Raw genomic sequence first — 10,327 nt, 5'->3', positions numbered from 1 at the left:
CCTCCATTATTTATTTTGGCTTTTCTGGTCTAATGTGAGATGTCAACTGATTCTTTTAATAACATTTTAACACTTTCGAAAAAGTCAAAATAAATAATAGAAAGTATATTTGGACTCCTTGTAACCTCAAAAATTTACAAGATCTGAAATAGATACAATCGGAGCTCTTTACATCAATTAATATATTTCGACCGAAATCGACTTATCAGACCCATGTTGGGCCTGATATGAACTCATATCAGGCTTAATTTGAAATTTCAGCTGATTCTTTTAATAACACGTAAACACGTCCAGAGAAGCCGAAATAAATAATAAATAACATATTTGAGCTTTTTACAACCTCAGAAATTCATAGGACCTAAAATGAGTGTAATTACAGTTCTTTAAATCAATCAATGAGTTTTAGTCAAAATTCATCGTTTGACCTAGAGAGTTTTATTTGCACCTATTTTAAATCTTATGAATTTTTTATATTGTAAGGAGTTTAAATATTTCATCTATTATTAATTTTGAGTAGTATAGTGTTTTGAAAAAATGAATTATAGTTGAATAAATTGATAGGTGAGAGAAGGAGAAAGAGATTTACTTTCCATGAATGGACAAAGATAGAGAGTGAAGAGAGAATGATGAAAAGAAATGTTGAGTTTGCATTCGGCTGCCAGGAGAGGTAGAATAGAAAAGTTAAATATATTAGTATGCACTTTGATAATTATCACAGCATTAGTAAATTGTGATTATATTAACTATTATTTACTAAATATGGTTATTATACACACAATTGCACATGATGGGTCTTAATATAGAAATTATATATTTTTTCAAACTTTTTATTTTATTTTAGGAATTCACATAAATTTTTATTCGTTATTTTAGGGCGATTCGATGGCACCGAGTTCATCCTGCTGCGTCCTGCCGCGCCGCGCCGCGCCGCGCCGCGCAATGGCGAGAAGATCTGCAACCGACCAACCGCCCACGAAACAATCGGAATAAAAAGGGAAAAAAAAATGAAGTTTGATCGAAGAAGGGGAACAATATTAGAATCCGGAGGTGGCAAGCTGAGGGATTAGAGGAGGAGAAAGAGTCAAGCATGGAAAGAATCGAGCAAATCGAATCCTACTCCTCCATCAAAGGAGAAACATCGCAGGATGGCGGGTGGTGCTCTCTTTCTGATTCTGTCCTGGTCAATGCAAGCCGAGAAGGTCTAGAAACAATCCCCTTTTCTCCCCAACCGCTCTTCCTTCCCCATCCTCCCATCTCTATTTCTACCTTTCTCGTCTTTATCGCCTCTTCTTTGCCAATCAATTCAATTCCTTCTTCTTTGCTGCTTGTTTCTTTTTTTCTTGGCAAGCTGCAGGCACCTAACCAGCTGATCCAGCCCGTAGGGGCAATTGTTTCCTTTTTTCTTGGTCCTGTGGGTGGAGGTCAGGATGACGGTGAAGGAGACGAGGAGGGTTGCCGAGGAGCCCTCGCCATCCCCTTCGTGCGCCCCTTATAGAGATGATGCTAGGAAAAGAGTTAGATTCCAATCGCTCTCGCAAGATTATACGGAGTTTCTTGAGTTGAGACGTGTTCTCTTAAACTTTGTTTCGTTTCGAGTCACTTTTGATTTTAGGGTTTCGCGAATCCTGCGTCAACTAAGTACAAAATAGGGATTTTTCATATCTGCGCCGCCTCGAAATTGTTACCTTGATATCTTTTCCCGTTTGCAGTGAATCAATCCATATAATTTGCCTTCGTTCTCCTGAAATGTATTGGTTTCTATTCGATCCAAGGTGTGATCTTATGTATTTCTTTCTAACAGTTTGATCGATATATTTTGTGGAATTTGTCATATCACACGGATTAGTGAGATATCTTGGTCAGAGTCTCAGATTGATATCTTTATGTTTCTGCATCTTCAAATATCTCTGTATTAATATGAAAATCAATGCTTTTGCATTGTAAATTTTATGCCACTAGATGAAAATGTGCTAAATCCTCGAACCGTTTTGTGTTCGCGTCCAATATATACTCCTATTGCCCATTCAACAATTTATCAGGATTCTGAACAGCTTTCATTTGCAGGAAACTGAAGAAAAGAAGAGGAGATTGCTGGAGGCAAGACTAAGGAAACGTAAACTCTTGGCTGAAGTCAGGTATTACGTTTTGTTTCGACATGAATCGTCCGCATTTGAATCTTTTTTATCGGTTTCATAAAGATAATTGCCTGTTTTGAATGTTACATCCTAGATTTTTGAGAAGAAGACTTGAGACCTTATTTGCAAACCCGTATCAGCTAGTTAGATTGAAGGAACCATCAACTACAACTCCAGTGATCAAACCTCCTACAGAAAAGAAACCCAAAGTATTTGAAGCTGCACGTACAAGTAACTACAGTATGGACAATTTGCATGTAAATGCATCTCGGTATCAGTTTAAAAAGATGCCTCAGAAAAAGCCAACCAAATCTCTCTGTGTTGCACCATCGGGTTTGTTCATCCCAAAGGAAGTACCCCCTCAAAACATGATGACAATGGAAGCTGCAAATGCTAGCACTCCTGCAACTCTAGGTGCGAATGAAGTATCGTTTAAGGTATAGTGACCGTACCCAACACCTTATAATACAGTTTCATCTTTTGTCGACCTGCAATATTAATTCAGTTATTAATTTCAGTTGGAGCAGTATCACATGCAAATGGACAGACTCAATAGAGTGCCTATGATTGGAGGAGGCTCTAATGATATGTTAGCGATTTGTAGAGATCTTGGAAACAACTCAAAGAAGACTGGTAAGAGAAAACTCTCATGGCGAGACCCACTGGTGTTGAAGGCTTGAAGTCTTGATGTGAATTTTGTGGATGACAAAGGTGTGTCTTCTGTACATTTAATTTGCAAGAGTCGACATAAAATAGAACTTTTCTCAGTTGCCATTAGCTCATGCAACTATGCAAGATGAGATGGAGAGGACATATGTTTTACTGTCACTATATGGTTCGTCCATGTTCATCTAAAGATATCTCGCGAAGAAGCGAGTTTGCCTATCTTTAATCTAAATGGTAGTTTCCATTTGAATTTTTTCAGTTTGATTTATAAATGAATTATCTTCTGACACACGATGTCACTGAGCAAGTGATAGATATCTTGGCTTACCTCGGCCCAAGAATGACAGATAAAACATTAAACAAACTTACATTATTCAAAATCAGAATTAATTGTTTCGAAATTGAGAATTTAACATAATGCATAGTATAAAAATGTACCTCCAGCTTCTTGCAAGACTTTCCTTCATTCAATTTATTTCAATGCAAGGAATATGCTTGATCTTGTGATAATCTTCTCCAGTATCCTTGTTGACCTTCTCTCTATCATTTTCATTCCTCTTATGTCAATTTGATTGAGCTCAGTCAATCTTACAAGTCCCTCTGGTAGCATTCTCATATGTATGCAGTTCCACAGTCTTAGTTCCCGAAGGAAAGGCATTGCTCCCTCTCCCACTTCCCACTGCTCCATGGTGCTCAAATCAAACAGTTCCATCTCTTGGAGACTAGGAAATCCTCCCTTTGGAAACACCAAAACTCTTCCTACAAATGCACGAAAACGCAATCGAAGAATCTCAAGGTTTGCGAGAGATGCGAGCATTGCAATATCTTCATCCTTTTCCAACCTTGTTTCACTAATAAAGAGAGAGATCAGGTTGGAAAATATCCTGGAATTTTCTGCCTCTATGTGAATCCTTGCAGGCCTTACCAATGGCCCCCACAAATACAGAAATTGAATATGATGGTAGGAAGATGAAGTTAGGACGCTCATCGGCAACGATTCTCCAACCAATCCCAATTTCTCGAGTCTGAAAAGATTCTGGACTGCATTGGCTAAAGCATCCTCGTCAGAGCTTGAAATGCTTTTCAAATACAATGCTCGAAGATTTCTCAGCTTCTCCAGTGCACCATCACATACCCATGGACCAATTGAAATATTCTCAAGTGTCCGAATGTCTTCCGAGCAGTAGTATGCCGCTTTAGGCATGCTCTTATTCTCTTCAGTGAGGAATACATGTCTCAGTGTTCGGATTTTCCAAAATGCATCCGGCAAATGTTGAATCTTAGTACCGAATATATTGAAAGTCTGCAAATGGATGAGGTTTCCAATAGATGAAGGCAGCTCCTTCAATTTTGAACGTTCCAAATTTAGATACCTTAACAGGATCAAGTCCCCAATCTCCTTTGGTAAGTGTTCAATGGGTAGTTCCTGCAAATCCAAGACCCTGAGGAACTTCGCTCCAGGGATGGCAACTGCCAGCATTCTCTTAAAACCTTCATTCCGACAAGTTACAAGTGACCGTAGTTTAGTGGTAGAACAGTTCAATGAGATATGGTCGTTGACATTTTCAGTGACACTGAGACGCCGTAAAGATCTTGGATCGTCACCTATGTCATCAATGGACCTGAAGAAGTTAAGCTCACGAGCTTCATGACGTGCTAGATCAAGAAGAAGATCATGAATGCGAACTTGGTGGCTATAATACATCCGACCCCTTTCTATTTGTAGCATGGACCTGTCGGTCAAATCCTTCAAATATGCCTCCGCGAGGTCCTCCATTGTTTGATCCACTTTGTCATTCGTTTGTATGAAACCCTCAGCGATCCATAAATGTATTATCCTCTCTGCCCAGATGCTATAGTCCTCAGGAAAGGCTGCAAAATAGAGGAAGCAAGGCTTCAAATGATGCGGAAGATCATGGTAACTGAGAGCTAATATTCTTAGGATTTGGTCTTCTCCTTCTCTGAATTCACGAGAAATATGTTCCATCTTTTTCCTCCAGTCACTAGCTTGACTTGTACCTCTCAAAACTCCTCCGAGTACCACAATGGCAAGAGGCAGCCCTTTAGTTTTTTTAAAGATATCTTCCTTGAATCGCTCAAACTCTGGTGGGCAGCATGCTGTGCGGAAAGCTTTCCTGCAGAACAAATTCCAGCTCTCTTCGACATTCCAAAATTTCAGTTCGTGTGGAGGAACATCTGCAACGTTTGCAACCTTCATCTTGCGCGTGGTCAGCAACACTCTGGATCCTCTCGATTCCTTTGGTAAAGCTGCTTTAATGGCGTTCCAAGCTGCCACCTCCCAAATATCATCGATCACGACTAGATACCTTCTGTTGCTCAAATGCTCCGACAACTTTTCCTTCATCTCTAGTTCTTCCATAGCTTTTTCTTGTCCATCCTTAAAGTCGAACACTTGCTTCGCAATGCTGCACAAGAGTTCTTTAACCGCATACTTCTGTGACACGGACACCCATGCCTTGCACTGGAAATAGTTTTTGACATCTGCACTCCTGTAGATCTTATTAGCCAGCGTTGTTTTGCCCAAACCACCGGTACCAACAACCGAAAGGACAACGCGATCTGTTGAACTCATGTCAATCAGTTGCCTTTTGATGTCTTTCATATCTTCGTCAAAACCGACAATATCTTCTTCTAGTTCAAATCTGTAGATGTAATTTCAATTATTAGCGTATACTCTCTCTTGATGTCAAAATTCATGCGATCTTGAGTAAGAGATGCCTTCACCAAGTTCTTGTTCTTGTTAGTAATTTATGTTTATTATGAGGCATTCATACATATTAGTAACTTAGGTGCATTATGAGATATTTAAATGGGATAATGGGGTTATCTCATTACTCCACTAATGAATATTAGTAACTTCATCTCATAACTCCACCACATAAGTAAATATTAGTAACTCCATCTCATGACATCATTAACATAAGTGAATGTTAGTAACCTCATCACATAACTCCACTAACATAAATTAATGTTAATAACTCCATCTCATGACTCTATTAATATATATGACTCCATTAACATAAGTGAATGTTAGTAACCCCTAATGGATTCATATTTTTATCTTATCCTATAAATTCATACTTATTGTGTGAAGTATAAGTGAGAGAGAAAAGAAAGAAAAGGGAAGAGAGTCTAAGAAAGAAGAGAGTTATAGTTTCTATCATGTTGAGAAAAACAAAAGAAGGCTATTATCACACATCACCAGGTTAAGAGTTAAAGCGTTGTGACATAATGTTGATAGTTCGAGATACGTGACTATCATCTCGACTTCGAGCAATCCTTGACTAGAGTTCACAATAATTCTGAAGGTTTACAGTACTGAAGATTGGTGCATCACCAACCAAGGTACAAGATTTGATTTCCACAAAATAGAAGTAAATTATGTATTTTACTTTTATCAATATCCAATATTGGTATCAGAGCAAGGTTGGTTTGATGCACTTCATTGACCAAGTGATCAACGAATTTACAAGTGAGAAACATACAAACCCGACTACAAATCACACGCACAGAGTTTTCTCAGGATGTCCGGGCACGTAGAGATGCTCAGGAAGCCTGAGAAGAAATGCTCGGTACACATGTTAAGACACACGCAAAACTTCTCAACCGTGCTCTCAACACGGTAGTCGGGAAGAACTCAGGAAGAACTGCAGTGCTTAGGTTCTCGACACATGAGTGCGGTTTTTGGGAGCAAAGGTCCGCAGTGCTAGGCATGTAGAGGTGCTTAGCACGAAGTGCTGTGCAGTACATGCATTGCTTGGCACTTGTCCGAATTACACTCAGTTTATGGCTTAGAGTGGGAGACAACCACATGACCTTGGCTTAAATCGAGTGTCTCGGGGTAAAACAAAGAGTTCTAACTCTGAGACGTGTGACATAACATTGTCGATGTTTGGTAGTGTGTGAACTCATGGTGATATGTAGATTAGCCGTGAGAGTATAAAGTGACCACTTGTGTACAACATCTTAATCCGAATGGTGAGAGGCAATTTCAAATTGTGGTGTATGACGTTTGTTGACTCATACTCTCGTCTTGAAATTTGTATTCGGGTCATTTGAATTAAGATAATTTGTAGGGTGCACAAAGATGAGATATTAAGCATCAAATGTCACTAACGTCTCTTTATTATGTGTAACAGAGATATGATTACAACAAATAATGTCATACTGAATCTCGTAAAGGGAGACAAGATGGATGGTGACAACTATGAAATTTGACACCAGAAGGTTCAGTTTGTTTTTTAGGAACAGGAACTCAGGGAGGTTCTTAAGAATGAGATGGTGGACCTCGGAGAAGGTACCACAACACAGGCAAGACAAGATCAGGAGGTATATCATACTTGGAAAAAGAAGGATGACCAAGCTAGTGTAATTCTCCTTAGTAGTATGCACGATGAACTAATCCTGATTTATGAGCAGTATCCTATTATTGTGACGGGCTGGCATTATCTTAAATAGTATTATGGTACTCCGTTATCTCCTAAGCTTAGGATCCGGAATTATAAGTTCATAACTCATAAGAAGAGGTTTGATCATACTATGAAGCAACATTTAATGCATATGTTGAGCATGATTGTCTCTCTAAAGAATATGGGGGGAGCTTATGTCAAATGAGCTTTAAGTATTAGGAGTAATCAGTCCTTGCCTGACTCCTAGGATATTGTTAAGACCTATCTCACACATACTGAAAGTATCCGTACTTTTATGGATGTGAGTAGGCATTATGAGCTTGAGGAAGAGTGTCAGGAGGTGACCAGGTCTGCTTCAGGTTATGCTCACTTTGTAGAGTCGAGTAAGGGCTCTCGAGGTACAAAGTGCAAGTGGCACAAGCATGAGAAGAAGACCAAAAGTTGTGGCAAGAAGAAACCATTTGTAAAGTCCAACAAAAAAGGACAGGGACAGAAAGGCAAGAAAAAGGAGCTCGTAAAGAGCAGTGTCCGATGCTACGTATATGGTAAGCCAGGGCATTTCACATGTGAGTGTAGTGAGCAAAAGGTATATTCTTCTTCTTTACATGGTATGAGTTATGCATCATCTAGTGTGATATTCACTAACTCATCTCCTTTATGGATTGTAGACTCAGGAGCCACATACCATGTAGCTCGTGATAGGAGTGCATATATGGAATTTTTCCATTTAAGCTGACATGCAAGAAGACTGTATGTGGAAAATAGGGCATTTGTAGAGGTGAGAGGGATTGTCACTTGCAAGCTGTTGCTGTAAAATAATCAAGTCTTGTATCACCATGACATATTATATGCTCTAGAAATAAGGTGAAGTCTAGTTTCTATCCATAGTGTAGACCAATTAGGATAATGTGTTGTAATGGGAAATGTTAATGTTTCCATCTCATATGACAATACTTTAATATGTTCCGATTTAGTCTATGAGGGGCTATATGCACTGAATTTGATTTATTTTCATGAGTTCTATCCTACATCTATCCTTATGTGAGTTTTGTCTAGAAGGTAAAACTACAAGAAAACCATTTGGAAAAGCAATGAGGGATGAGACTCCATTACAGTTAGTTCATTCTGACATTTGTGGACCCATGAATGTGAGAGCTCGAAATGGAGCTATGTATTTTATTATGTTTATAGACGATTTCACACGTTTTGGTTATGTTTACCTGATCTCACACAAGTCTGAGGCACTAGAGTGCTTTAGAAGGTTTATTAGTAAGTTAGAAAATCAGCTAGACATGAGAGTAAAAACTCTCAGAATCAACCGTTGGCGCGAGTATCTGTCTGAACAGTTTAAAGAGCTTTGTTTTGAAAAAGGTATTATAAGACAGCTGACTATTTCTGCTACTCCTCAGCAGAATGAAGTCGCTGAGAGAAAGAATATGAGCCTATTGGAGATGGTAAGGTCCATGATGGCGCGAGTCAATTTACTAATCTCTCATTGGGGGATGTGTTATTGACTATAATCTATGCCCTTAATCGTGTTCCAACAAAGTTCATGGTTAGCACTTCATATGAACTTTGGATAGGGAGGCAACCTATTCTTAGTCATCTTAGGACATGGGGTTGTGTTGTGTATGTTAGAAATTCCTCACACAAGTATAACAAGTTAGGTCTATAAGGAAAGAAGTGTATCTTCATTAGATACTATAAACACTCCAAAGGATATGTGTTCCTAGGAGAACATACGGACGATATAATAACTGAGATTGAATCTTATGATGCAATGTTTCCCGAGAATGATTTTCCTAAGAGAGGAGAAATCGATCGAGACTATACCTTCTATGAGATCGATTAGCCTAGTGGTACAGTTAAGCTAGTAGTAGGATTCAAGACCTGATTATGGATCTTGATCCTAGTGGGAGTGACCCATCTAAAGGTGGGGAGGCTCTCTCTCCTCGTAGGACTGGTCAGGGAAATATACTTCGTCATCATTTCCCGATTGAGAATGAGATTCTTATTGTGACTCTAGAAGATGATGATGAACCGAGGACCTTTAGAGAGGATCTCGAGGGTTTTGAAAAAGACCAATGATTAATGGGTATGCAAGAAGAAATGGAATCAATAAAAGTCAACAAGGTCTAAGACTTAGTTAACTTACCTGAGGGTAGAAAGACCATTAGGAACAAGTGGGTTCTCAAAATTAAGAGGAAAGCCGATGGATCGATCGAGAGATCTAAAACTCATCATGTAGCCAAGAGTTACACACAAACAAAGGGCATTGACTATAAGGAGACTTTCTCCCCAGTAGTCAAGTTTACATCGATCCGTTACTTTTAGCGATTATCACAAGTTTAAATCTAGAGTTACACCCAGATGGATGTTTAGACCGCTTTCCTTAATGGAAATTTGGATGAGGAGATCTATATGGAACAATTCTCTGAGTTCATTTTAGTAGGTCAGGAAGATAAGGTTTGTCAACTTTAAAGTTGGATATATGGCCTAAAGCAATCATCCAGGTGGTGGTACCTAAGTTTTCATGAAGAGGCAATATCTTATGATTTTACAATTGTCAAGGAGGATCATTGTGTGTATTTAAAAAAGTTAGATGACTCTTTTATGATTCTGTTATTATATATGGATGACATAATGTTAGCTGGGAACAACATTGAGTATCTTATAACTATTAAAAGATGGTTGTCATCTAGTTTCGACATGAAAGACATGGGTGAAGCTGAGTTCATCCTTGAAGTAAAGATTCAAAGGGATCGTTTGAGAAGAGTGTTGGCTCTTTTACAAAAGACTTAGATTAAGAAAATTCTCGAGTGCTTTGGGATGAGTGATAATAATCCCATTGATACTCCAATCACTAAAGGTGAATGTCTTGTTGGAACCCCAAGGTGCTTTGATGTGATCAAACAAGTTAAGTTAGATCTTGTTTGGTTTAACCCTTGTGTCTGAGTGTGCAGGAGCTTAGGAGCACAGGAAGTCGAGCAAAAGACGCAACTAGCGAGAAGGACGACATGGGGAGAGAGCCGACGGGCTCGGTGCATCCAAGGGACGAGGTACCATGGAAGAGTATACCGATGGATGAGAAGAACG

The 10,327-nt window shown here is 39.0% G+C and overlaps 2 protein-coding genes across 4 annotated transcripts in view; one reads left to right on the top strand and one right to left on the bottom strand.

Moving 5' to 3' along the window:
* The first annotated feature begins 890 nt into the window (after positions 1 to 890).
* On the top strand, positions 891 to 3,233 carry LOC122038829. 3 transcript variants are annotated; one of them, XM_042598782.1, is made up of 4 exons: positions 891 to 1,199; positions 2,065 to 2,135; positions 2,230 to 2,572; positions 2,654 to 3,233. In XM_042598782.1, exons 1-4 carry the CDS (start codon positions 1,146 to 1,148, stop codon positions 2,813 to 2,815), a joined length of 630 nt encoding a protein of 209 aa, XP_042454716.1. In that variant the 5' UTR covers positions 891 to 1,145; the 3' UTR covers positions 2,816 to 3,233. The 3 variants fall into 3 exon arrangements, with proteins under 3 accessions (XP_042454716.1, XP_042454715.1, XP_042454714.1); XM_042598781.1 differs by having other exon boundaries at positions 891 to 1,514; XM_042598780.1 differs by having other exon boundaries at positions 891 to 1,559.
* Positions 3,234 to 3,243: 10 nt separating this feature from the next.
* The window catches only part of LOC122038828 (disease resistance protein RPP13-like), a 43,433-nt gene continuing 36,349 nt past the window's right edge, over positions 3,244 to 10,327 (bottom strand). Inside the window, exon 3 of the mRNA XM_042598779.1 lies at positions 3,244 to 5,464. Within this exon, the coding sequence (XP_042454713.1) occupies positions 3,274 to 5,464 (2,191 nt within the window). The 3' untranslated portion in view covers positions 3,244 to 3,273. The remainder of the gene's footprint in view (positions 5,465 to 10,327) is intronic.

The sequence above is a fragment of the Zingiber officinale genome, chromosome 1A (genome assembly GCF_018446385.1).
Source record: "Zingiber officinale cultivar Zhangliang chromosome 1A, Zo_v1.1, whole genome shotgun sequence".
NCBI classification, from domain to species: Eukaryota; Viridiplantae; Streptophyta; class Magnoliopsida; order Zingiberales; family Zingiberaceae; genus Zingiber; species Zingiber officinale.
Note: the sequence above shows the minus strand (reverse complement) of the source record. Positions and strands in the feature narration are given on the sequence as shown.